The following is a 26615-nucleotide window of genomic DNA, read 5'->3' on the forward strand; positions in this document are numbered from 1 at the left end:
TCCTCGATCTTCGGCGAGTCGAGATTCGATCGTGGGCAACATTGTGTATTTGTGTGAAAGTCGAGTCCCTTTTAAGGATGGGTTGTTGAGCCTGTAATTATTTAAGAACTTTCAGGTTATGAAGGTCATCAAGATTCAAGAATATGACGAGGGTGCGAGAGCGAGGGGGTTCTTCTACATTTAAAGAAACGCGATGGTGGCAGCCACAAGAACTACCAAATAGCAGGCGACCACTTAGTGGGTTGCAACCTGCGGCAAGGCGCATCTTTGGACGTGACGCATCGCGAAATTGGTGGTCGCGTGTTACGATTCCCATGAATCTCACCGTAATTTGTGGTATTTGGGGAGTGACTCAGCTCCCGTTTTCCCAGGCTTCCAGGGAGACTTGTGCGACACCGCGCACGGCATGACCACCTTAGCGACTCGTCGCACCTGCCCCGTGGTGGTGCGGCATGATCGGTGTGGTGAGGGGCGGTTCCTGCCGAGCAGCTGGCCAAACTGATCAGCATGGAAGCCTTGGCGTGCGTGTTGAAACGGAAAAGTGGCTGTCCAAAAACGGAGAAAGCGAGAAAGACAGCCAATGCTGGTTGGCGCAAAGCCGAAGATTGGGCGCACTAACGAAACAGCGGCCAAGTTTCGCTGCGCATTTGTTAACACAGGAGACGAATGACACGAGTTTCTGTCGGCCTCGTTCTTGGCTTCGTACTTCGCGTTTGCCCCTGATTGGATCTGCGTGGATTCAGCCCCAAGGAGGCTTCGTCATCGCGTCGCTCTAAAATTAGTTAAAGCTTTTATCGCCAAAGCCTCAAACTCAAATGCGCGTATGGCAGCCAGGGGTCATTGAACCTTGAATCTTTTCCTTTTCAATTCATCCCATCCATCGTCCATTCCCATCATGGGACATGGTTGATTCTTGATTCACTCCCTCACTCCTACACTCATTCAACAACACCATGAACCTATACGAGGACGACGACATGATTGAAGGAGAACCGCTTCTCGCGGGCGAGGAACGCGACTCCTTTGAGATTGACGAGACACCAACTGGCACCGCTGCCACCACTGCCACCACCGCAACTCCTTCCTCAACTACTCCCGACGAGACAGACGGAGCACATCCGGCTTACGCTTACCAAAAACATGGCCAGCGTGGAATCCGGGGATTCGCTGCTCGTTTCCAGGCGCGGAAACGCAAGACAGTGGTGGCATTACTGGCCGTCCTCATGTTTTGCATCACCACGAGCGGCATGCTCATCCTGATTCCCATATTCCGCCTCATGGAAGACGCCGTCTGCCATGAGCATTACGATAAGCCCAGGTCTGAGCCCATTGAGGAGCGATTGTGCAAGGTTGATGGGGTTCAGAAGGAGCTGGCCTTTTTGGGTGGCATCGGTGCCGTGCTCAATTCCGTCGTTGGCCTCCTCTCAGCACTCCCATACGGTGTCCTAGCCGATCGGTAAGCGCAGCATCTTGGAGAGTTACTCGTAACTACCTACCTAGCATTCGAATGTACTGACCTTGCTGTTAGCATCGGCCGCAAACCCAGCTTTCTGCTCGCCTATTTTGGCATTTTTCTATGTTTCGCCTGGGGCCCGATAATCCTTCGTAGCGAAACCCCCCACATTCGCCTCGGAATATTAGGCTCCCTGTTCTTCCTCATCGGGGGTGGGATCCCGGTCGCTATCAACTCGTTGAACGCCATGGCTTCTGACATCAGCTCGGACAGTGATAGGTAAGAGGAGGTACTTGTATACAATGTCGATGACCCTACTAACTGTTGAAAAGGGCAACTGGCTTTTTAACTCTCTCGTTCGGTGCCGTTTCCGGGGGACTCCTCGGACCCATCACCGCCGGTCTCTTGATGGAACACATGGGACCGTGGTTTCCCGTGAGCCTGGTATTTTGCATCACCCCATTTGTTTTCATCCTGGCTCTTTTCCTCCCCGAAACGCTGCCCATCAAGCTGCAAGACGCCAGCCAACCGGAGGAAACGCGGCCGCTGGCCAAAAGGCTTCGCGAAGAAATCAAGGAGCTCAGGGTATCCTTCTCGTTGCTAAAGAACCGCAACATTGCCTTGTCTCTGCCGGCCTTTTTAATCCAGCCCGCGCTCTTCGCAGCTTATTCGTCCACCCTCGCCCAGCACATCAGCACTTACTTTGGCTGGAGTCTGGCACAAACGAGCTACCTTCTCTCCCCCCTCAGCATTCTACAGCTCGTCATTATCGTCCTTCTCCCGTTCTTGTCGGGCTTCTTAACCAGAGAAACGGGACGCTTCCGACTGTCCGTCTTTTCCAAGGACCTCCTACTAACGAGGATATCTCTGGCATTTTTCATTGCCGCAGCCGTCATTGAGGGGCTCAGCCGCGAGGTTGTCTTGTTCCTTGTTGGCCTCACCATCGGCAGCATCGGCTCTTCCTATGGGCCGCTCTGTCGCGCCATCGCTACAAGTTATGTCGAACCCCAACAGACGTCGCGTCTTTACGCCTTGATCAGCATGTTGGAGATGGGAGGGGCAATGCTTGGGGGTCCTGTTCTGGCATGGTGTTTCAATATTGGGCTGTCTAAAAAGGGTATGTGGACTGGCCTGCCGTGGTTCTACGTAGCCGGTCTGGTGCTCGTGGCCCTTGTTTCCATCAGCTTCTTGCGGCCGCCTAAACCGAAGGTCGTTGTCCCGGACCCGGAAGAGGAGGAGAACAGTGACCTCGGGTATCTGTCGGCCGAAGAACAGGTCTGAGTAGGAGGTTTGCAGAAAAACGCACACACTGTTACTCAAACTGTCACCATACAGGAAAAAAACGAGCAACGAGACCGTCAAGCCAGCGGTTACGCTGTCGCGAAGTGTGGCTACTGTTAAGCCCTGTGACGTCCCTTGTGACAACTTTGTATTTTATCGCGAGCACAAATCTTCCCGCAGTCGTCGCACGGGGAGCGCGTATCAATTCCTCCCGATGGATGCCACGGAGTGATGGCCATGCCGCGAGGGTTGAGAACAAGTCATTGAGAAGGGTCACATCCCAACCGTCAACATCTCCCCAAGCCTCTTGGATATATACCGAGCGAGCAATTCTGGGTCGCCTCGTCTCGCTCTCCTTCCGAAACACCCGCCCCCCCGCCATGTGTTGCTACTCAAGACTCCTGAACAAGCCGGCTCCCGATCAATGTCTGCGGCGCCGAGAGGATCTGCCGAACGACAGAAACAAGGCCGTCGTAGAGGCCCCGAGCAGCCTGCTCCGAGACCTTGTCGACCGCGTATACGAGACGGAACCGGAGCGCGTCGGCGCCGAGCTGCGTCCACTCAATGCGTGCCTCGCTGAACGTCCACTTCTGCTCCTCCTGCCGGGGCTGGCTGACGACATACTCGGCGCCGCCGATCGCGACCTGCATGCTGCCGTCGATCGGCGCGGGCACGTGGTTGACCCACGACGACGCGGGCGTGCCCGCCGGCCAGCCGGTGGTGCACTCGCGCGCGATGCGCCCGTACCCGAACGTCTCGAAGGGGACCCCCGCCAGCTGCTGCCTGCGTACCCCGGCCACGAGGTCGCCGTACGTGGACGACGGGTCCAGCCGTACCCGCACCGGCACCAGCGTCGAGCAGCACCCCAGCGCGTCCGCCACGGACGGGTCGTCGATCCCCGCGCGCCCCGAGACGACGTCGGCGAAGACCACGTCGTCCCGCCGCACGTACCGCGCCAGTACGAGCGCCCAGGCGGCCTTAATGACGTTGGCGCAGGTCGCGCCCTTGGGGAGGCTGCTGCTGTTCGAGTTGCCGAGGTCTATTGTCGCGGGGGCCGATCACGCCCGCTCGCCAGGCGTATTTTTCCGTGTCCGGGAGCCTCGCTGCCGTGGGGGGGTCCCCGATCAGCGGCATGGCGGCGGCGGCGAGGAGTTCAGCCCAGTACTTGGACGCCTCGGGCGTCTGGCGCTTCTCCGTGTGGGCCATGTACTGGGAGAAGGATGCTCTTTCGCTGGCTTGGCCGGTCCGGTACAGCTCGTCGAGGGTGGTCCAGAATCGATGGATGCACATGCCGTCGTAGATGGCGTGAGACATACGGAAGAGGATACGGTGCTTTTCGGCAGTGCTGCAGATGGCGACGTCTGCCAGGGGCCGCCCAGGCTCGATGGCCGTGGGTCCCTCGCGCCGGATGAAGTCCTCGGTCCACTGCTCGACCGAACCGGTGGCCGCGGTACATATATGTATTGGGACCTCGGGTTGGAACCCCGAGAGAACGACCCGCTTCCACCTCCCATCTTCCTCTCGGGTGAAGCCGGTGTGCAAGACCTCGACCGTCGCGAACAGTTTCTTACATGCCTCCGCCATTCTCTCGCCGTCGGCCAACGGCCCTGGCGAGTCCAAAGCGACCCACGTCATACCGACGTCTGGCCTAGCTATATGGTAGTTCAATATCCACTGCTGGTGATCCGTCACGGCTGACGATGTCCGGCTCAGGCCTCGCTGCAGGCGGTGGTCCTCGCCATCCGGTCCATCCCTTTTTCCGACCACCGCAGCTAGAGCCGATATGCTCTGCTTCTGCAAGACGTCTACAACGGAGAAGACCATCCCTTGCCGGCGAGAGGCCCCAACGACGTGTATAGCTGCTACGGAGTCGCCTCCGAGCTCGGTGAAGAACTCTTCTGGTCCGATGCTGTCGGCGGAACGACCGAGAACTTGGGCGTACACGGCACGGAGCCGCTCCTCGGTCCTCGTTAGTATTCGGTTAGGATCCCTCGCCACTCTGGTACTACTGAATACGCCCAGCTGGTCGTGGCTCAGGGCCTCGAGAATTGCGCGAGCAGCACGCCGATCCAGCTTCCCGGACGCGTTGACGGGAAGACGGCCCGCCAGGGGCACGAAATAGCTCGGAACCATATACGCCGGGAGCTCCTGGATCAGAGCAGCGCGTATACTCTGGGCCGCGGCGGCGAGGCCCTGCGTAGGAGCCCGCACCCCGGGTAGCACAAGGTCTTCGCGTCGTACGCAGTCCACGGCATCGCCACTGTCGACCTCGGCGCCCTGTAGCTCGATAATCTCGACCGCCGCTGTGAGGACAGGGTCTGCAGCGTGAGGTGCGTCGCGCGGTCTCACCAAATCCACAAACGCGCGTACGACGTAACGATGCCCGACTCGGACGATTTGGCTCTCAATCTCGCCCGGCTCGACCCGCTGGCCCCGAATTTTGATCTGGGCATCGCATCGGCCCAGGTACACTAGCGAGCCATCGTCCAGCTGGTGTACCAGATCACCGGTACGATACATACGGCTGCTGCGCCCGGGCAGGTCGAAGCCGATACGGGTCAGGAACGCCGGGGACGAAACGAAACCGGCGGCCGTTTTGGCCGGGTCGTTGAGATAACCCCGTGCCAATAGCGGGCCCTGGATCAAGAGCTCACCGGGCGCCCCGACGGGCACGAGACGGTTGTAGTCGGCCGGGTCCGCGACCCACGCGGCGGATCCGGCAAGGGGCCGACCGATATTGGCAGCGTCCCGGCCGTACTCGATGCGGCTGTTGACAACCGACTCAACGGAGCACTCGCTCTGGCCGTAGGCGTTGATGACGGTGGCGTGCGGCGCCCACAGGTCCACTACGGCAGGCGTGACGGCCTCGCCGCCGAGGACAACCGTATCGATACCGGGCAGCGCATACGGGTCCAGCAGCGCGGCCGTCGTCGTCGTCAGGTTGACAAAGTTGACGCGCATCGCCCGGATCGCCCGCGCGAGCTCGGCCGCGTCGGTCCGCTGCGCCTCCGAGGGGATACAGACGCAGCCGCCTAGGAGCAGCGTCGTGAAGTCCTCCACCGCCACGCTGAACGTGTGCGCCGCGTACGACAGCGCGCGCGTGCGTGGGCCGATGCCGAACTGTGTGCCGTGCGCCGCCATGCCCGTGCAGAGCGCCTGGTGCTCGAGGACGACGCCCTTGGGCGTGCCGGTGCTGCCTGACGTGTAGACGATCCAGGCGGCGTCGGCGGCGGCAACGCCTGTGGCGGGGGGTGATTGCGCGGCTGGGAGCTGTTCGACGAAGGCCTGGTCGACAACGATGACGACAACCGCCGACGTCGAGTCTCCTCGTACTGTCCCGCGCTGCACATCGTGCAGACGCTTTGCCTGGGCCGCGTCCGCAAGCGTTATACGCACATCGGCGTCGGCGACTACCTTCTCGATACGGCTCAGGGGGTGCTGCGTGCCGAGGGCCACCACCGTGCCGCCCGCCTGCAGGATCGCGAGCATAGATACGGTCGCCCACCGGGACTTATCCATACAGACGCCGACCGGCACCTCCGGACCGACGCCGATGCTGACCAGGTAGTGTGCCAGCCGGCCCGACGCCCTGCCCAGCTCTACGTAGGACAAGTCCCCATCCCACGACGCCACGGCCGGGGCGTGCGGCTGCCGTTCCATCATCGCTTGTACGAGGTTGTGGATACAGGACCGGTTCGGGTTGGCCGTGAGTACGGGCGCGTTCCACCTTCGGACCGCCTCAACATCAGCCGGCTTGAGGAGGTCGAGGTCGCCCAGGGTGGCGTTGCTCGTGTGGGCGTCTTCCAGCTGGCCGACGACGTGCCTGAACAGGGAGAGGAGCGCGCCGGCCCTGCGCGCGGAGAGCACGCGGCAGTCGTAGTGCAACTCGACGTGGACCGACTCGGCGTCCGCCCTGCAGTCTACGGCCAGAGCGTAGCTGCCAGCGTCGCGGCTCTCGGTGGTACTGTCCGCGATCGCCGCGTCGTTGCCCTGCTCGAGCCCGATTGTCTCGAGGCCTGGGCTGTCGCTGTCGGCGAGCGCTGGCCGGATGATGAAGAGGTGCCCGGCGTCCAAGTTGGGGCCGAGCCTAGGCACCGCGTTGCGGATCGTGTACAGGCCGGCGTCTGCAAAGGGGGCTATCTCTTTAGCCTGCCGGGAGACAGTGGTGAGGAGGTCGGCCACGGGCTGCTCCTTGTCGATCTTCACTCGCACCGGCACTGTTGTGAGGGTTGACCCGCCCATGTTGGCGATGTCCTGGACCGCCACGTCGCGGCCGCTCAAGGCGACGTTGATGAGCGCCTCATCGTTCCCCGTGTAAGTGGCCACCGTGACGGCCCAGGCGGACTGCAGCAGCGTGCCGAGAGAAGCAGCAGCTGGACCATCACCGTTTGTGTTCTCTTTGCGCTGCTTCTCTGACAAGCCATTCAGGCGGACCCGGAGAAGGCTTGTGGCGTACGGTTTATATGTCGAGGACGGGAGCGGAGGAAACCAGGCCAACGGCGCGTCTTCCCGTCGCCCACTCGAGTGAGAAGCCGCCATGGGGTCGAGATCGGTCTCCTGGGGACAATTGATAAGACGGGGGGTTGGGGTTTCGGCAAGCTCACCAGGACGTCACGTTTCTCCCTCCTTATAGATAGATCCGAACAAATAGCCCCAGCACAAGTAGCAGGGGCGATCCGTCGGAAATGGCGTGATGTAGCATCCAGACCAAGTACATACTTCTGGTGTGTTCACCTCTCGCGAACAATCGCTCGGCCGATGCAGGGGCGTGCTATAGGCGAAGGGCGCTGACTGGTCCTTTGTCAGATAGTTTCGTAGATCGTTCGCTAGCTCCCAGCCCGGCGCTTCCCTGACAACGACCTGGACCGGTCCCCGGGCGGTGTATACGTTGTGTCTATTCTAAGACAGCCGAAGGCGAGACATATCCACACCGTCCCCCAACCGGAAGGCCTGCTAGGCGACGCACGCGCTAGCCCGTCTGGATGTGATGGCCATCAGCTGTTCCTGCGGCGATGTGTCGGCTGGCTTCGTCAACCAGCCCAAGGGGCGGTTTGCCAACCGTTGACAACCTCAAGTTTGGTTTGCGGTCTGCGACATCGCGGCAAACCCCGTCGAGCAGGGTTTCGACCCGGCGGCGCATGACTTGATGATTGCTTCCAATGTCAGTATCTACCTAAACCAATTTCTTGAACCATGATCGGCTTGCCTATGACTTATAGGTATTAGCTACACGCCGCTCCCAATCTTGTGGAGACTCTGTCGAGATGCCGAACTCTCCTCAAGCCGGACGCGGACATCTTCCAGGAACTCTGCTCCAGTACGTAACCCCGAAACCTGAACAGATGCAGTCGTATTTGTTGGTTGCCTCTGAGTTTTAGGGCTGGGTCTGGTTCAGGTTATGGGTTTTGTTCTGGGGTAGTGGGCTTCACAGCTTCCGTCCTTGTATTCCCGCTAGATGATTAAATTTACACCAGCTATATCAGGGTGCTCTCTCTCCCGCACAGTAATTACCAAGCTCTGCCTCTCTTTCCATGGGCTCAATGACATCGCGGTATATGCCCGCCTGCGTCTCGGTATCCTCAAGGCTCACCCTGGAGCCACTGGGAGCCCAGGCCACCTGTAGGCAGGCATCTATGGCACCCAGATAGGTAGGGAAGCAATCTGCCAGAGCCTGCGACCACAGCACACGCCTCGCGACCTGCAGATCCGTATTCACGGTGGGCTTCCCGGCCACGAGGTCGTCGGGGGTCCAGAAATCCTCGAGGGGCTTCCAGCGGTGGATTTCAATGAGCAGAATACCAAGTCGGAGGATCCCCGGGTGCCGGTGAAAGCGGTCGAGACTAGATGGCTCGGTGCCCGAGGGGAACTTGTTGAACGAGGTGCTCATGTAGGGGTGCCTCAAGTCGACGCCACCGGCCGTGGAGAAAAAGCGTATGTTCTCCTTACTCCATTGTTCGCAGAGCCACGGGCTTTCGTGCAGCTGTAGGACCGAGTAAGCCAGAATTAGAGCGAGGCGGCGCCGTTCGACTAGGGGAGGTGTTGGGTAACGCTGCATCATTATCTGGAGCGAGACATCTGGCTTTGTCTGCACGTACTGCAGACGTGAGTCTCGCCAGTTGAGCCGCCACATTCGCTGCGTCTGCTCAAAGTCCTCGACGAGAAGCTGGAGGCAGTGGTTAGAACTGGAGGCGTCCCGTATGGCATCGCAGATTCTCTCTAGTTCGGCTCGATTCTGAGCATTTTTGTTGCTGTTCAATGACGTTAGGGGCATGCATGGATATAAAAAATGAGGTTCCGCGAGATTCCTCATGGAAAGGGTACTCAACTACCTCGCAGGCTTTATTGTGACGGTGCCCTCGCTCCATTTCCATGGCGTCTGGGGTTGAGAACGGGAGACCAGGAAGTCGAAGGAGATGTCGACCCCGGCCTGGCTCAGGCTGCCTTTGAGATCTCTTGGGCTGGCCGCACCGTTGCAGCTCGCGAGGGAGAAGCGCGCCTCATGCGAGCCTTCTGCGCAGTCACAGGACCAGGATTTCCACACCGCGTTGAACAGTCTTTGGGACAGGGTCCTCAGCAGGGATAATGCCTGCGATACCGGGGCAGCGATGGCCACGGCCTTCCTCCGATCAGCCGCAGTGTTTGCCGAGTCCACGACGACGCGAATTCGCTTATTCCAGGTCTTGAGGTTCTTCAGGCAGGTCTCCCGGTCCTTCTCCTTCCTGAGGAAGCGGAAGCGCTCGCGGAAACCGCTGGACAGTCTGCTGGCGTTCCGGTCATCCTGGAACTTCTTGAGTTTCTGATACATTTTCCGTTGATCGGTCTCGCACTTGGAAATATGTACGGTCTCGTCTTTGACGAGGCGAGCCAGAAGTTCTAGCACCTTAGCCATGACTTTCTGGAACGCAAGATAGTCATCCTGGGACGGGAAAAAGTCCTGAAGGGCTTGTGCGACGTCTGCTGCTTGGGCCCAGCTGTCCAGGTCTCTGCTGTCGACGATCTCCCTCTTCCTCTCCTCCGATACTGCATAGGCGGTCAATGTCGAGAAGGAATGGGTTGCGTATAACTATCGAGCGCAGGGAGGGAAGAAGAGAGCAAAAATGTGGGCATCTCGAAAGCAGAAGAATCTCAGGTAGGTAGGTACTCACAATTTGGCAACGCCATGGCCACTTTTTCCATCTGTTGTTGCAGCTCGTACGTCTCCCACCAAAAGGTTTCGTAGAACTCGGACAGCTTCTCGTCCCTCAATGTGGACGAGGCAGCCCCACGGAGGCTTTGGGATGCCTTGCTAGCCTCGACAAACAGAGGCAGAACGGCCAGGACGATGCCTACGACCTCGAAGCCGGACATCTTGGGACCCTTGTTGTTTCTCAACTACCTGCCACTATGCTGGGTAGCGATGCGATAGACCTGGCGGAGTCGGGTGAGAAACCATCTCATCTGTACCGAGGCCACCAATGTCACGCCGGGCTGGAAGCCGACACTGCAGGCGTCTCTGTCTTGGACAACCCCGCACTCTGTGTAACCGGCCGAGAACTAAAGCTGACAGAGCAAAGGCGGCGTCACTGGCGTGCGGGTGCGGGACATATGCAGGTCAGGCACGCAGCCGAGCTCGGTGACTGGAATAAATCTTACCTCCATTCCTAGCCCAAGCCTCTGTCGCAGACCACACTTGCTGTCACTGCTCAGCTAATCGCAATCTTAACAAACTTTATCCCCACTGGCCACCTGGCAGTAGTACAGGCCCCGTAGAGGCCCGCCCGCGACAATGGCGGTGGCGGCCGCCGCGTCGAGATGCACAGGGCTGCTCAACGACGCCCAGGCCGATCGAACCATGGTCCCCCGCCTTCGCCTGGACCTCGAGGGCGTCCTGGTTCGGTTCGGAATATGGACGGGCAACGTTGGTGTGTTCGCACCAGAGACCGCGTCACTCGATTACCGTCTTCGGGATGACATGGATGTTGTCGATATCCTCGTCTCTATGCTGAAGAGTCTTGGGGAGAGCTTGGGGCTTGCGATTAGACCCCCACTCTTGGAGGAAGCCGAGGAGGCGGAAGAGCCCAGTTCTGTGGAGCTCCAGCAGGAGGAGGAACCGACAGAGGACTCGGAAGGCTCGCTGTCTACCCTCAGTCTCGACTCAGAGGCCGAAAACAGTGAGAACGCAGGGGCCGACAGCGGCGAGGCCACTTCTGCGGATGCATCCATTAAGAAGGCGAACGAGATTATCGACCGCCTATATCGAATGGTCTCCGTCATCAGGAAGCCGCCGTCGTCGTCAAGAGAGAATGCTAGGGTCCGCGATTTCATCGCCAAGATGCAGGCCAGGGGCGAGATGGAAGAGTTGGATGACGTTGAGGATCACGCCCGCAGCCACCTGAATGCGCGGTTCCACGACGCCTCACACGTTCTGGTGGAACGCTTGGTTGCTGCCGTGGTGTTCCGGAGGATGAAGTTATTGTACAGGCAGCGACACCAGCAGAAGCTTCGTCAGGGTTTCGGGCCCGCCGCAAACCCCTTTCCCCATCAAACCGACGCTGGCCACGGAGTCTCGGGCCCCGGTGTCCCATTAGCCGGGTCCCAAGGTGACTGGAAAGTCCAAGATCATCACCACGAGAAGATGGCAAGGCCCTGGGAGATCAGAGAAGCGACAGCGCCCAGCAAGATGCTGTCCGCCACAAACGCCTCGTCCATCAACAAGCCAACACTTGCTAGCTATGCCAAATCTATAGCGCTCTCCGGAGTCACACACTCTGCAGTCGCCAGGCGTCGCCAGCTCGATGTCCCAGGCCCCCCGTCGAAAAGAAATGGCGATCACCAACGGTCGGAATGTCCATTCTGCTTTACGTTGGTCGACAAGGAAGAGACAGAGGAGCCGCGATGGACGTAAGTTCGACCCGCGCGCAATAGGTGATCCATTACTACCTTATGTTCTTGACCTGACAACGTCACTAGATGTCATATTCTGAAAGACATCGATCCCTACGTATGTCTGTTCGAGACGTGCGGAGAGGGCGACGTCTTGTTCAAGTCAGTCCAAGAGTGGCTGTCTCATATGCAGTGGCGGCACACAATGGTGTGGGCATGCCAGGTTCCTGGCCATGAAGCCCATACCTACGACACTCCCTCCGAGATGGAGGAGCACATTCGAAAAGATCACCCCGATTCCTTCACTGAGAGCCAGCTACCTGATTTGATCAAACACACGGCCCTCCCAGCGCCTGACACATTTGCCGCTCTCGCCGTCTCCAACAGATTGACAGTCCCCAAGCAAACTGGCCACGGCGATGTGTCTTACCAGTGTCCCATTTGCTTGAACTTTCATACTGCGCGTTCGGAGGACAGAGCTGAAAATTCAAACTCCCAAGCAGCCAGCGATATCCAAGACCACATCTTAGAGCACCTAGAGTCGATTGCCTTGCTGTCTCTGCCTGTGGAGGACAGCCAGAGCAAAAGCTTGGCCCGCTCGAACTCACGTCAATCTGGTAATCAGCGCGGGAGTGTTAGCTTGCGGGATGATCTAGACCTCCCAAGTGCCCTCTTTGATGACGCCAGTATTAACCGTCATCCAGACAGCGACGACGATGTTCCAAGGCAATCCGACACATCCGCAGGTGATGGTGAACCCGAGACAGTCCCGAGCGATGGGCTACAAAACGAAACTTTGTCGAAATATTGGGAAACAGAAATTCGACAGATAAACCAAGGAAGCTTTCCCGAGCCCAACCAAGACGTGCTGCTGCTTGGGTGGCAGGCTCGCCAGATCCGACAATTGTTAAACAACGATCAAGTCAACACGCCTAGCGGTACGCGTTATTTAGATAAAGAACGTTCGTACTACCACTATTTTCTAACTTCCGCCCCAACTTCCATCCCATACTTCCATCACATCTGGACCTCCTCGGGCCGAAGAAGTCGCCATAAGACAGACGGCTGACAATCACAGACTGCCTCCGCTCTCTCCTCTTCGACGGCATGGACGATCGGCAGCACGTCATACGTAGAGCCTATCCAGGCACATGCGACTGGCTGTTCAGCACCGACCAGTTCCAGGAGTGGCGCAACCGCGCCAACTTGCCATTCCACAATGGCGTGCTCTGGATTAAGGGCAAGCCGGGCGTGGGCAAGTCAGTCCTCATGAAGCATGCTCTGCGCCATTGCGAGAAGATCTTCGGTGGCCAGCTGATCGTGACACATTTCTTCCATGGTCGAGGCACAAGTCTCCAGAAGACGCTTCTGGGCATGCTGCGATCAATCGTATACCAGCTGCTCGACAAGGACGACACTTTGTATGAACGATTCCTCCCTATCTACGCGAAGCAGAGGACAGATGGTAAAGGGGGGCCGGAGTGGTCACGAGCACAACTGGAGGACTTCATACGCTCGATAATGGACAAGCCGCAATCGAAGCCACTCATATTCCTCATCGGCGCGCTCAACGAGTGCGACGGCCGAGACCTTCGGAATGCTGTCGGCTTTCTCGAATCCTTAAGCATCGAAGCCGTCCACGCCGGTTTCTCGCTGAGGATCTGCCTCTCCAGCCGTCATTATCCCTACGTCAGCATGCGGAAGACTTTGGAGTTGACCGTGGAGGCGAGCGAAGAGCACGATAGAGATATCGCTACATATATCGCACGAAAGCTAAAAGGACACGATGACGACCTCGAGGCCAAGGTCTGGGATAGGGCGGGCGGCATTTTCTTGTGGGTCGTCATTGTGGTGTCTCAGCTCAACAAAGCCTACGTCGGCGGGCATAGGTCGAGAGCCACCCATATAGTGTCGCAGGTAGAGCTGCCCTGCCTCAAGGTCGAATTCGGGGAGCTTTTGCACGAACAAGCGCGCTTGAACAAAGACGACCCGGACAAGGCCGAGACTCTACGCATGCTCCAGTGGGTACTACTCAGTCGGTGGCCGCTGAAGCCCGAAGAGCTCTTCTTCGCCGTACTGTCAGGAACGGCTCCAGAGTATACTGGCCCGTGGGACCGATCAAAGATCACGGACCATGTCATCCAACGGCGCATTACCTCCTCGTCCAAGGGCCTTATCGAGGTGCAAACCAGAGGCGCGGCATTCGTGCAATTCATTCATATATCGGTCATCGGCCTCCTGTTTCGGTACAACTGGCTGCAGATGCTAGATGAGACACTTGAGCCCGACCCGTTCAGTGCCAGCCACGGGCGGCTGTGGGATCGCTGTTGGTCCGATGTCAAGCAACTAGACACTACATCGACTAGCAAGCGGCATGTGAGCGATTTGAATGACAGGTATCCATTTCTGCGGTATGCAACGACCTACCTATTCGATCATGCAGAGGAGGCTCTGTCCGGAGGGGCAATGAGAGAGGAGATTGCACGATGGCTGCAACTGGGAAACGACTGGTTTGAGTGGTGGAAGATATGTCTCCGGACTGTCGATATTCACCGCGTACATCGATACTCGGACAGTGATACGGATGCAGGACTCCTCTATATGTTATCGTTTTGTGGTTACGAGAGCCTAGTCACCGTTGTTCTACCAGAAGGGGACGTCGACGTCAACGCGCGGGGTGGGACGTATGGCAACGCGTTGCAGGCCGCTTCTGTCAAAAACCACATCCGGATCGTACAATATCTCCTCGATCACGGAGCCGACGTCAACGCACAGGGCGGGCGATATAGCAACGCGTTGGAGGCCGCTTCTGCTAACGGATATACCGACATCGTACAACTGCTCCTCGAGCACAGCGCTGACGGCCCCTCCCCTGATCCGAATTAACGGGTATAACCAGAGCATCAACGTACTCGACTGGCCGCCTTGGCGGTTGGTAAGCACAAAAGTGATACGAACGGTACGGGGATTCCATTCTCGACCAAAGTCCACATTTTACAGCTGACAAACGCATAATAAGCTATGACACTATCGCCGACATGACTGGACATCGAGCTTAATAGTAGGGAAAAGAGCCAGATTCAGCAGGTCTCCAATGACCATCCTGTAGCTCGTTTTGAGGATGCCGAGGGGTATCCGGGGACGGGCGAATGGATTCTCGGCCACCGCGTTCGGGTAGGCCGGCGGCGTTCTAGAGGACTGGACCCAACGGGTGTGAACGAAGTAATACACTAGAATGAACGACCCCTTTCGGTCCCGTCGCCGGCGCCGCTTGGAGCCGTTCCCTTTCGTCGTCCCGTGCTAATATGCAATATGCGCCGAGTTTGGCTGTGCCACCCCCCTTGCAGTTTGCCGGGGGTTACTCGCGGCGGCCATTTCCCTGCCCTGGCGGCGCAGCGTACCGAGCGTGGTGCGGGGTGTGGCCCCAAATGTGGCCGAGATGTCGGATGGTACGCTGGATGGGACGCTGGATATGCACCTCAACGGCTGGGCGAAAACCAACAGGCAGGGTGCTGCACGTATCACTCCAAGTCGGCCAACCGCCGCAGAACCACAGTCAGGCGAGGCCCTTGTAGTAAGAGTTACGGACCCCGTTACTCACGACCATCGTCCCTGCTGCCTTGCCAACCCCGCCATTCCTATTTATGGCGTTGAAGAAGCTCATCACGATCCACAACTTTTCTCGCTTAAAACGTCTCCATCATCTCTTCTCAATTCCCAGCTGACATCACCCTCGCCGCTTACTACTATCCCAACATCAACACACGCCTCTTCATTCACAAACACACTTCCTCACTCTCTCGCATACCTCAACTATGGCTTCCAGCAAGACCCTCCTCGTCGTCGGCTCGGGCCCCGGCATCGGCCGCGCCGTGACCGCACTCTTTGCTTCCAAGCGCTACACCAACGTCGTGCTGCTCGCACGCCGCACCGAGTCTCTAGCCCAAGAGAAGGCCGCCGTCGAGGCCAGCAGCCCGGGGGTCAACGTCAAGGTCTACGCCGTCGACGTCACCGACGCGGTCGCCGTGGCCAAGGCGCTCGATGAGGCCGACGCCGCCGTCGGCAAGCCCGAGTGCGTCTTCTTCAACGCCGCCCGCGTGCTGCCGTCGGCCTTTTTCGAGCACGACGTCAAGGAGATCGAATACGACTTCAAGGTGCGTCCCCTCCCCTTTCTCTCATTCCCCTCCCCAAAACCAACCAACTAACACTCCCACCACCAGATCAACGTCTCAGCACTCTACGCAGTCGCGCAGCGGTACGTGCCGCACCTGGTCTCGCTGGCCAAGGCGGACGCCTCCGCGGGCAACAAGCCGGCGCTGCTGGTGACCAGCTCGGCGCTGCCGCAGCACCCGATCCCGCAGCTGTTCGCGCTGTCGCTTGTCAAGGCCGCCCAGCGGAACCTGGTGCAGAGCCTGAACCTGACATACGCGCCCGAGGGCGTCCACGTCGGCGTCATCAACGTCGCCGGCCAGGTCTCCCCCGAGGACCCCGTGCGCAACCCGACCAACATTGCGGCGGAGACTTGGAAGTGGTTTGAGCAGGGTAAGGAGTTTGAGGTGGTTATTTGAGTTGGGAGTGTTTGGAGTGGCGGGTTGGCCGGTTTCTTTTCAAAATAGGTCGCTTGAATTAGCCCTAAATTGACCCTTGTTGCGAATATTACTTGAGGTTTTCTGCATGGCCATGAAGTTTACTTGTTCTACTGCGTGACTAAAACGCTGCTCGCCAAGTGTTGAACCTTTGAATGGCTCGATGTATGTATGTGATGGTCGCGGTCTCAAATTTGTGTGTGAAGTTGGCAATGTTCATATCATCGAGGAGATGGCGAATGTCCATTTTCAACAAAGAGCATTGCCGGGCGGGTTTTAGCATTGTCTTTCAAGGATCAAGACAGAACTTGCAACCAAGTAATATTCATAATGAAGAACAAATCAACTGAGAACCACTCGATAAACAAAAAAGTTATGAAACCAGTACAGGTACATGATACATCCAGACCCAAACTCACAACACCGCCCCGGTACCCCCATACATACAAGTCGTACACATAGCACATCTCCCCAACCCATCCAGTCATACAAAAACAAAAACAAAAACCAACCACCATCTCATGCACTCCCCGTGCTGACCCAAGAAAAGTCCTTCCTCACCATAATCTCATTCCGATACGCCCGCTCCTCCTCACTCGCCTTCTCCCCCGAACCACTGGTACTCACCTCCCGCCCAGAAACATCCACCGTCAACTCAATCTCATCCTCTCCCCTCACCGTCGTCTCCGCACTCCCCAACCCATGCAACCCCCACTCCCTCCTCGCAGGCCGATGAACATCCGCGACCTGCACCAGCGGCCCCTTCTTCACCTGCGCACCACCAAACGCACCCGCCTCCACATCCCCAGCCCTCTCCCGAAAATACCCCTTATGCGCCAGCCCACTGCTCCCGCCACTGCTCGAGTTGCCGTGCGAGACGCCCTTCGCCACGGACCACCACTTGCGCACGAGCGGCGCATAGGTCGGCAGGCAGGCGCACACGATCCCGATGAAGGGCTCGCAGCACGACCAGATGAAGACCTTGGACATGGCCCAGGTGAAGTCGGGGGATTTGACGAGCTGGTCCATCATGACGATGCGCACTGCCGAGGCGATGCAGACGCTGTGATGGGGGAGGAGCGGTTAGTGGTGGGTTGTTTTGGGGGTGTGGGGATGGGGTGTGTGACTTACAAACCACCGAGGAGCAGGATGCCGCCGACGAAGAGTTTCTTGGTGGGGGGCATCTTGAGTTTGACGACTAGAATAGGGCGTTAGTCGGGGGGTGGTGGGCGCTGAAAAGGGGAGGGGGTGACTAACTGGTGGGGATGGGAACGAGCAGGATGGAGACGTCAATGAACAGGCCGATGATGCCGTTGATGAAGTAGAACAGAGACGCGTCAATGCAGGTCCCGACGGCTGTTGGGTCGGTGTACTGCTTCCAGTAGTAGTCCACCGGCCGGCAACCTGACAGCCAGGTGATGGTGACCTCTAGCCAGTGGCAGACAGTCAGTCCGAAGACGATGTTCCAGATGATGCCCTTGCCGAACATGCGGCGGTAGAATAGCATAATGGACACTTTGGTGGCTGAGATACAAGTAATGTAGACGATGACGAAAGCATATGTCGTCTGGTACAGCTTGGTGAACTCGTCAAAGGTCACCACCCAGAGGTGTTTTCCACCACCCCATGGGATACTGATGAGGCAGCACACGGCGGTACCCACGCCACAGATCTGTATAAATTTGCAGGTTAGCTACGCGTTCCGTTTGACCTTTGAACAGGCGTAGGTAAGGAGGTATGTACCGCTGCAAATACGATGACATAGTCGTCCTCAGCAAGCCCAGGACCTCTATGCGTGAGCCGGACGAACAATCGCATGACAACGGCAGCCAGGCCAAGGACCATAACGGCCACGACGGAGCCGATGATGTCCGCGCTCTGGTGTTCCGTGAGGTCCACCCCAGGCGGTACCGGGCCCCAAGCCCCCGAGGAAGACATTGTGCTGGGCCGCGGTTGGTTTTCGCGTTGGGAAGTTCAAGTGAAAGACTAAGCTAAAAGGGCGAACCCGGCGAGGTAGAGAAGGGAAACAAGAAGAGACGGAAGCGGGCAATAAGTCACCGAAGCGACGAGATAAGCAGACAAACGCAAAGGAGAGGGGCTCACTTGTCAGTCAAGTGATGCTCGGGAAGACGTGCATGCCGCCAGAATTTGGGGACGCAAACTTCTATTCGTATGTCGGTCATTATTAAACGCCGCATCTGTTGAAACGGGATCTCGGTGAATTGGTGTGCTCGATCATCGATGGTGTTACCATTCTCGAAGGGAGAGCCTGTGCCGTAACGGCGGGATATGCGCCACGCCCGGGTGCCTCAGATGATAACCAATGGCTTAAAACGTGCCACAGGAAAACCTCCGTCGGGAAGGTGGTATTAGGCGCGGGTGCCCCCGAGCGAGGACGGTTTCGGGAAACCGCCAAGTTTTTTGTTATCACCGCCGCAGACGTGCATCGAAGCGACAGCCACTGCCAGGGGCACCCGGGCACGCCACATCTTGTAACACTCCGACTCGGCTCTCAACAGAGGCGCTAGTGTCCGACGGCACCGCGTTCCTTTCGTGGCATCGAAAAACCAAGGCCAAGATGCTCTCGCCATAACGCAATCTTAGTGTTGTAACCCACTGGGTATGATTCTGCATATCAGTGAAAGCGGGGGATGCACCCTTGACCGTGTACCTGCATCAAAAGAGCCATGGCACATTAAGACTATCTCATTCGCTCGGCAGACACTCTTCCCGATCTGGCCCTTACCTGTGCGAGCTGGGACTTATGTAAGTGGTCTGACGTTGAAGGTGGCACAGAGCATGGGTGCAAGATCTCGGTACGAAACGATCAGTAAGCCCCCGTTAAGTCAGCTCTTCTGTCTTCTCTTGGGCCCAAATAATCTGTTTCCCGGATGCCTGACTTTGCCTGTGCCGCCGGCCGATAGGCGGGGTTTGTCTCATCAGGAGGGGTCGCCTCGACAAGATGAAGAGCATCACCGGGAGCCTGGGTCTAAACAAGTTTGGGGGATTAGTGTGACGGCGCAGCCCTAAGTGTAAACAACATCGGACGGTCGAACAACTAAAAGTGGGATAGCAGCCTGGGCATCTACCCTATCGACCCAATCGGTGTAAATCTGTGCCGTCCTGTACCTTTCTGAGGTCGCCGACGCTTCGCCAGCTCGCCGGATCAGCGGTAGGTGTGTCCTTTGGGTTTTCACGAAGTTCCATCCACCTCCCAGGCTGTAGCTTTCCTTTGCCTCCGGCACGATAAGGGACATTCCCCATATTCTTTCTCCCTCTACCCCCTCCCCCAGTTTTCGGGCCCGCACGCAGAGACCAGCAGCCAATTATGAAGTACACACACCCCATAGCCCCAGACATCAAGGTGTCGAGCTACTGGGAATCCTTGGTCGCCGGGTCCGGACGTTCACGTCCTAAGCCCTCCGGTCCCGTGGGAAAATGCCCCTAATGGCCTCGAATGGCACCAAGCGGGTCGGAAGGCGGTGTCCCGGATGCTCTCAGCCAACGAGTCAGGCCATACCCAGTCCTGACTAAAATAACCCCATCGTTCGTGCGGCGTGTAAGTCCCCAACCGATGCCGGCAATTGGACTGGTAACCCACCATGCGAGAGAACGCTCCGGGCTTCTCGGGAGTGGCTTGTCGGTTGAGCGGCCGGTATATAGACATCCCAGCAACGCTTGGTCCTCGCAGGCTGAGGCACTGTCACGAATCCCAGCACGGAGTTGCCGAACCTGCATTGTTGTCTTACTCCTGGCTCGGCCAGTCCGTATTCATCATGTTTGACTTCGTCGGTTTCATCATCCTTTCCGCTCTTGGGAGCTTCTTTACAGCTCTCGCTGCCTCGCCCAAGAGACAATGGAAGCTCTGGTCCCTCGCGTCAAAGGCTGTCTATGCCAAACCACAGTTCTTCTCTGCTCCCGAGGCGGAGCCACAGTCCGAGGATGCCAAACTCCTCAAAGAGATCAATAACATGGCCGACTGCCATGAGACGGCGGCTCTTCTGGCGGACTTGATTCGCAAGGACGGTGCTGGCTGTTGGCCACCACGAGCCGAGCATGACCACACGGCATGGCCGGCAGCACTCCGCCCCTACCGGGAAATCTACGAGGAGGTGGCGCCTCTGCTACCCACAGAGCATGCCTCGCTCGACGATGAAGTCAACAAAGCACGCATCACCAACTTCCGTTCCCGTCTCCAACAATTGCTCCGTGAACGCATCGATCTCGCCCAAGTAGAAGAACTCCTCCAAGCAGCAGATGCCGGACGATGGGACGTGTTCCCACGAGACACATACAACGCCTTCTACGCCTGCGTCGCCTGGTGTCGACACGCCTACCGGTAAGACAAACCCCCTACCCCCTTACCCCTTTACCCCTTAAAGTTAAACCCGACCCCTAACTCCCTTCCAGATGGGCCACCATCCCCGTCGTCCGCCTCGCGCAACTCGAAAAGACCCTCCCCCTCCCGCAGGAACTCAGCCTCCCCTGGGGCTATCTCCAACACCACTTCGGCCTATCCTCCGAATCCGGCAACAACACCTCCAACCTCGTCCTCAACTTCACCCCCACCGGCACCTACGCCCTGCAAATCAACACCGGCCTGCCCCAGCGCATCACGACCTCGGAAGAAGCCTTCGCGCGCGTCTTCCACGAGGTCGAGGTGCTGGGCCTGCCGGTGTACCACGCGGTGGTGTCCGCCGTGCTGGCGCACGCGCGGGGGGACGTGCTGGGCTGCTTGGTGCATGCGCGCCGTGTGGCTGACCAGCTGCGCCCGCTGCTGAGTAGCTACTACGATAGGGTGCATGATGCGCGGATTGCGCGGTCGGCGTGGCTGTCGCATGTGCAGGGGTTTTATGCGTGGGGGTTGGGGTTGAAGGAGGAGGAGGGGGATGGGGAGGGGGAGGGGCAGGTGGCCCCGGGGGGGAAGGCGGTGGTCAAGTTTGATGGGTTGAGTGGGAACCAGGTGTTGTTGTTTCAGGTGCTGGATGCGTTTTTGGGGATTGAGCCGTACCTGTCGGAGGAGAATCTGAATAGGAACGTGCCGGAGAAGCAGAGGGCGTTTTGCAGGGCTGTGGAGAGGCACTCGTTTCGGAGCCGTCTTGGACATGATGGGGTGGAAGGGCAGATCAGGGCGGAGTTGGGGGAGATTGTGAAGAGGTTGAGGGTGAGTGTTTACTTTTTCTCATTCATTTTCTTTCTTTAATTCATGAGCTAACTCTGCTGTCTAGTTGTTTCGCACAGCTCACAGGTCCCGGGCGAAGGCGTACTTGTCACAGCCTGCCCCTGAACGACTGCCCATGACGGCGGGCAAATCGCTGCTCAAGGAGGACATGGACCAGAGTTTGGAGTACCTGGATGAGTTCATGGTTGGCAGACTGGCTCAAACTGTCTAGGCCGATTAATTTCTTCTTTTGGTCTTCATTGTAACAATACTACGTCGACCCCTTGGTTCGGTAAAAATTAGTGTTCTGACTGCGTCGGAGAGCCCTGTTGTGAGATTAGATGCCACCCCACGTGCATGTATGTTTGAGGCACAGCATACACCAAGGCCACCGGGACAGTGGGACTCGGTGATTGACTAGGATCCTCGGCGGGACATCCTTCTCCTCTCACAACAGACGCCCCACGAGCTGCCCCGGGCCGGGATCGGTGAGTTTAAACCGCTCCCGTCGCGTTGGGTAGCACATGTAACAGCCGCGCCGCCGGTATGCTTGGTTAGCAAGTCCCCCACGACGAAGTCCGAGCCGCGCTTAAGAGTGCGAGCAATCCCGGTCGGCAGACTCAGCGCTTAAACCTGATGAGGGATTCATCCACCAGATGATATGCACGTTGCGACGGAGCAGATATGAATGGTTCTGCATCTGCATGAGGTTGATACTACCATGTGTGTTGCGGGAAACATTCGGGCTCCCCATCGGAGGCCCAGAGAAGGCTCAGTGGTCCGCAATCTCCAGCACGATGCCGCACTGGGTTGTATGTGACAGGCTGAGGCAGTGAGATTCGTTCCGGAGTATCCGGAATATCGATTAGGCCAAGGCCTCTGCCGCCTCTCTCCGCAAGCCAGCCGTTGAATCTTCCCATCCCGCCTTTTGCGGCACCGGTGTTGCGGCGCTGCCTCACATCGGGCACGAGCACCTGCTATGAGCCCCTATCGGGAACACTGGCGGCTGTTCTGGAGGTCTTGCTGACTGTTCACAGCTTTCTCCGCCGCAGATCGTACATGTGATATCTTGAACCTATCGTGCAGTAGTGTCGCCGCTCCACGCCGCTCCGTAACAGGGAATTTTGGCCGATACCAGCGGCGAAGTAACCCATGTGCGCATCGACAAAACTAACTATCCGCCCGATGTTTCCCAATTCCACCGAAAGCCCTTATTCCGCTCATTAGGTAACCGTTAAACCCGAGAACACACCAAGATCGACGTTCCCTTCTCGTTCGGGATAGGGGCGGCACAAGTTACAGTCATGTTAGATGTGTTATTGTTACCTCCGATGCCGTCATGATTCGAGGGAGACGCGTATACTACTCGAAGAGTATTTGTCAGGGGTTAGAAATCAAAGTCGGAAGTTGAGGCTCAGCAAGCGTGGTCTGATGCAATATTGTCACACACACCAAACGCGGGGTTTGGTTAAGGGGATCGGCCGAAAGGGTGGTACTGCACGTCTGTCCCCCTCTCGTGTAATTGCGACTTGCTTCTCGGTTTGATCCTCATAGAGGCGGATGGAACTTTGGATTTGGACCCCGATCGTACCCAAACCAGGGAGCCGGGGGAAGAGCAAATGTGTTGTCTGGTTGCAGTCCCGGGACCATGGTACGTGATGTGCGTTCCTAGGCGTTCAACAGTATGTACATGTTAAGGGGGTTTATTAATTATGTCGTAACCAAGGCAGCTATGGTTGATTCCCAGGCCGCTGTCAGTGCAAGGGGTATAGCAAGAACGACAGAAACCTGTGCCCAACCATATGTCAAGAGACGCCTTCTTAGATGACACTATCTCCCAACACTATCTCCCAAGGTCGTGGTGGCGGCCTTCTGGGTTTTATGTAGCAGCATAATTGATCAATTCAACAGGAAATAAACTGTCGTTGGCCGGTCTTGTAATTAGTTAGTAGCAAACGAAACTCGAGACTCGTACATGTAAAGATGCTAAACGTATTTCTATTTTCATGCCTTTCCCATGATAACAACCCTCTTCCGGTAAACTCGCTTTTCACTGGACCAATTCTTTGGTTCTGATGTGCTCGTGATCTTTGACATCCCTCTTTTTCCCGTAATCGTTGTCTCTGCGTCTCCTAAATCTCGGGCATCACTTGCGTTGGTCTCCCGTACTCCAGCAGGCGCCAGGGCCGCCGACTCGGGCGGCGGGTGACCAAGGAGCCCCAACCCCGAGACAACAGAAGCGACCAACAGATATCCAATGAAAACAAACATACCACTGACCTCTAGCGCAATGTAGAACGTGCTGCGGTGCTTCAGCAGCATTCTGACGCCTCCCACAACGCCCGTTACGGCCAACAGCAGCGCCGGCCGCCCCTGAACCGCACACCTTACACTCCGCCAAAGCAGCGGACCGACCCCGTTGGTCAAGTAATATTTCAACTGCCAAACAACAAGCGGCAGATAAACCCAGTTCCTCTCCAGCACGTCCCTCAGCGCGGCACGTCCAACGCTACCCCCTGTAAGCAGCCTGTAACACGCCACCAGCCACGCGGCCGTGTTCATGCCCCTGGCGAAGGCATATTCCACCGTGACCAGCACCCACAACAAATATCCCACGGCCACCCCCCGCAACAGAACCTCCCTCTGTTTCCTTCCTCGCCCCCTCACCCCATCCATCCCTCCCCGACCACAACCCCAACAACCACCCACCAACACACACCCCGCCCACCCCCCAATCATATCCAATCCCCCCTTCACCACCGCCTCCCACACAACCCTCCCAACCACCCTCCCCATACCCTCCACCCCTCCCATATCATGGGCCACCCCTCCAAACCACACACCCCCTCCAGCAAGCCCAAACATCTCAGCCATAAAGACCTCCGGATTCGACACCGCCAGCCGCAGGCCGTCGAGCGGAGAGACCTGCCATAGGAAGCCGCCTAGCTGGGGGGCGAGGGTGCGGCGGATGTGGTTGAGGGTGGCGGCGATGAGGATGTGGGTTAGTGCGGAACGAGGGGTGGGGAAGGATAGGGCGGTTTGGAGGTATTTGTAATGGGGTGGGGTGGGTATTGAGGGTTTAGCGGTGGTAGAGGTTGGTGACTCGCGGGTTGGGGTTGTGGTCAAGGTGGTTGAGGCGGCGGTGGTGGTGATGCTGTCGGTAGTGGTGCTGATAGTGGTAATGATTTGGACGAGGGAGGCTAGATGTGGGCGGAGGTGGGTGTGGTGAAAGCTGAGAATCGTTCTCGGGAGGAGAGTGAGGCCCAGACGGAACAGACTCGCGATGATGGTTATGGGGAGGGCGGGGGAGGCCATCGCGGCAGGGAATAAAGCAAGGGAGGAAGTGTGGTTGGGGAGGCCGAGGTCGTTGATAGTCGCTATTGGTCCAGTCGTATCGTGAGGAAGAGAGTCTTGAGTCTTGTGAACTATGCGTGCCGTTGGCCATTGAAAGTGAAGTATTCCGTCCTTATGTGTGGCGCCCCGCGATGTTGGTCGAGACATTGCTCCGTGATTTCGGCCTTGTGCCAGCAACGACCCATCCTTTCCAAACCCATCCTCTCCGAGGGGGTCGTCAACCGGCATTGTTCCTTTGTCGTTGAGATCATTCTCAGTGGCGGGCGGCGTGAAACGATCGCTGGGTTGGGGAAATGTCTCGGACCTGTTCGGCGTAGCAGGCGTCCCGAGGCCATGTTCCGATGCTTTCGGTGGACCAACACCCGCATGTCCATTTTGCCTCTGTGACATCGGCATTCTTCCGCTCCCGGGCTGCTGCTAGCATTCGAAGCCTCACCGAACGTTGGAACTGGCCCCTGGAAAGGAGGAATGTCGCCAGAAGCCAGTGTGGTGGCGATGGCCCATCCAGTTCGTGATAATGATGAGAAGCTCAACTGAGGACTATCCCGAGCTATATTCTCAAGAAAAGACCGGTATCCCTGCGCGTGTTCCTCAAACACCGGAGGTGTAAGCAGCACACCCCGGATAACCCCCGCAAGCCACCGCTTGAGACCACTTTACTTCCACTAGGATATGACCTCAACTGAGGTGCCGTCGCGGGGGGTAATTAAATTCTCGATGATCCCCTGAACCCCTGAGCCCCCGACAGTCAGGACGAACAGCCCCAGGGGATGAAAGCCTCTCCAAAGCCGAGAGCGGCTTCCCGGTTAACTTGGACGTCCGACAGTACAAGCTGTGTGGTGTGTCTTTTTGGACCGAGTATAGATCTTTTGAGCACTGCGGCTCCCGTCTACCTTGCGTGGATCGCAACCTCGCCCAGCCCTCCACGCCTAAAGACACAACAAGTTTGGTGCTGAAATGGTGGAACGAGATCGTGTCGGCATATACCGTCTCTCCTAGGCTCGAGATAGCGGTTTCGATGCCCGACAGGGAGCAGTAACCATCCGAGGGGTACACCCCATTGGCCTTGGGTCTCTGAGATTCTCGGTCATGTGCATTTGGCATTGCCAATTGCCAGGTGCGATGTCTGGCTGCAGTCGCGCATGCGGATCCTTGTTACCACGAGCATCGGTTTCGTAACGGAATCGGATTTCCGCTGGCGGATGCCCAAGATTCTGGGCATTCTCCAATTCCTTGGTCCGCAACACAACCTCGGAACCCTAAAGGTTCGTGAATCCGGAGTGGCCCCCGGCAGGCAGCCACGTCGGCGCCACGCGGACCAGAGAAGGCGATGTGATGAAGATCCGGCTGACTTCCGGACTCGTTTCGTGCTTCCGGGGAACAAGCTTTGCAGGAAGCGTCCCCGAGGGCGACTACCGATAAGGAGGAGTGTGCAACCCGCTAGGCCGAACGCGGCGCCTCGGATCTCGGCGAGCCGTTGTCAGATGTCGATCACAACCGTTGGCTGGGGGGAGGCGCTTCGGGCCGGGCGTCGTGGGATTGGCCGGACATTACCGACTGAAGAGCGTTCAACCCAGGTCTGGCGCGCGAATGGTACGGCCGGTCGAAAGGAGAGAGGAAAGAGACGGAAGGGTAGTGTGCGGCGTCACATGGGGGTGAAAGGGGTTAGGAGTAGTAGTAGTCGCTTACTCGATCCAGGGAGGAGATCGGCCAGGTGTTCTTTGACTCGACACCCAGGACCTGTGCACTGGAACCATATCACACAAATTGGTTATTAATTTGTCTTGTCACGCTCGTGCCCAGATCGACCACGGCATTCAGCCTGAGTTGGGGTTGAGATCGCCGGGGGGAAGGGAGGTTAAGGAGGGTTAGGGTATGATTCAGGGGCAGAGTTCATCCAAGAATGAGCATCACCATC

General features: G+C 57.7%; 9 protein-coding genes across 9 annotated transcripts; 5 read left to right on the forward strand and 4 right to left on the reverse strand.

Annotated features, from left to right (window-relative positions):
- The first annotated feature begins 758 nt into the window (after nucleotides 1-758).
- On the forward strand, nucleotides 759-2843 carry B0H64DRAFT_102682 (general substrate transporter). The gene is made up of 3 exons (XM_062797681.1): nucleotides 759-1456; nucleotides 1529-1732; nucleotides 1786-2843. The coding sequence occupies exons 1-3, from the start codon at nucleotides 954-956 to the stop codon at nucleotides 2732-2734; spliced, it is 1656 nt and encodes a 551-aa protein (XP_062663125.1). The 5' UTR covers nucleotides 759-953; the 3' UTR covers nucleotides 2735-2843.
- Nucleotides 2844-7460, reverse strand: B0H64DRAFT_455707 (uncharacterized protein). Its single transcript, XM_062807315.1, has 2 exons — nucleotides 3797-7460; nucleotides 2844-3738 (listed from the first exon to the last, which is right to left on the reverse strand). The coding sequence occupies exons 1-2, from the start codon at nucleotides 7271-7273 to the stop codon at nucleotides 3127-3129; spliced, it is 4089 nt and encodes a 1362-aa protein (XP_062663126.1). The 5' UTR covers nucleotides 7274-7460; the 3' UTR covers nucleotides 2844-3126.
- Nucleotides 7461-7792: 332 nt separating this feature from the next.
- Nucleotides 7793-10179, reverse strand: B0H64DRAFT_389142 (uncharacterized protein). Its single transcript, XM_062803314.1, has 3 exons — nucleotides 9880-10179; nucleotides 9064-9754; nucleotides 7793-8982 (listed from the first exon to the last, which is right to left on the reverse strand). The coding sequence occupies exons 1-3, from the start codon at nucleotides 10079-10081 to the stop codon at nucleotides 8214-8216; spliced, it is 1662 nt and encodes a 553-aa protein (XP_062663127.1). The 5' UTR covers nucleotides 10082-10179; the 3' UTR covers nucleotides 7793-8213.
- A 132-nt stretch (nucleotides 10180-10311) lies between these two features.
- Nucleotides 10312-14654, forward strand: B0H64DRAFT_102714 (uncharacterized protein). Its single transcript, XM_062797682.1, has 3 exons — nucleotides 10312-11614; nucleotides 11684-12558; nucleotides 12675-14654. Exons 1-3 carry the CDS (start codon nucleotides 10500-10502, stop codon nucleotides 14480-14482), a joined length of 3798 nt encoding a protein of 1265 aa, XP_062663128.1. The 5' UTR covers nucleotides 10312-10499; the 3' UTR covers nucleotides 14483-14654.
- A 430-nt stretch (nucleotides 14655-15084) lies between these two features.
- B0H64DRAFT_430586 (uncharacterized protein) lies at nucleotides 15085-16254 on the forward strand. The gene is made up of 2 exons (XM_062805937.1): nucleotides 15085-15750; nucleotides 15817-16254. Exons 1-2 carry the CDS (start codon nucleotides 15412-15414, stop codon nucleotides 16162-16164), a joined length of 687 nt encoding a protein of 228 aa, XP_062663129.1. The 5' UTR covers nucleotides 15085-15411; the 3' UTR covers nucleotides 16165-16254.
- Nucleotides 16255-16524: 270 nt separating this feature from the next.
- B0H64DRAFT_102723 (uncharacterized protein) lies at nucleotides 16525-18466 on the reverse strand. The gene is made up of 4 exons (XM_062797683.1): nucleotides 17926-18466; nucleotides 17440-17854; nucleotides 17314-17380; nucleotides 16525-17245 (listed from the first exon to the last, which is right to left on the reverse strand). Exons 1-4 carry the CDS (start codon nucleotides 18118-18120, stop codon nucleotides 16702-16704), a joined length of 1221 nt encoding a protein of 406 aa, XP_062663130.1. The 5' UTR covers nucleotides 18121-18466; the 3' UTR covers nucleotides 16525-16701.
- A 1492-nt stretch (nucleotides 18467-19958) lies between these two features.
- Nucleotides 19959-21618, forward strand: B0H64DRAFT_430588 (uncharacterized protein; the record flags this gene model as incomplete). Its single annotated transcript, XM_062805938.1, has 3 exons — nucleotides 19959-20521; nucleotides 20593-21346; nucleotides 21411-21618. 3 exons carry the CDS (start codon nucleotides 19959-19961, stop codon nucleotides 21573-21575), a joined length of 1482 nt encoding a protein of 493 aa, XP_062663131.1. The 3' UTR covers nucleotides 21576-21618.
- Nucleotides 21619-23272: 1654 nt separating this feature from the next.
- B0H64DRAFT_389153 (uncharacterized protein) lies at nucleotides 23273-23999 on the reverse strand. The gene has a single exon (XM_062803315.1). The coding sequence runs from the start codon at nucleotides 23903-23905 to the stop codon at nucleotides 23348-23350; it is 558 nt and encodes a 185-aa protein (XP_062663132.1). The 5' UTR covers nucleotides 23906-23999; the 3' UTR covers nucleotides 23273-23347.
- Nucleotides 24000-25746: 1747 nt separating this feature from the next.
- Nucleotides 25747-26609, forward strand: B0H64DRAFT_102739 (uncharacterized protein). Its single transcript, XM_062797684.1, has one exon. The coding sequence runs from the start codon at nucleotides 25840-25842 to the stop codon at nucleotides 26473-26475; it is 636 nt and encodes a 211-aa protein (XP_062663133.1). The 5' UTR covers nucleotides 25747-25839; the 3' UTR covers nucleotides 26476-26609.
- Nucleotides 26610-26615: the final 6 nt, after the last annotated feature.

The sequence above is a fragment of the Chaetomium fimeti genome (assembly GCF_033439085.1).
Source record: "Chaetomium fimeti strain CBS 168.71 chromosome Unknown B0H64scaffold_2, whole genome shotgun sequence".
Lineage (NCBI taxonomy): Eukaryota > Fungi > Ascomycota > Sordariomycetes > Sordariales > Chaetomiaceae > Chaetomium > Chaetomium fimeti.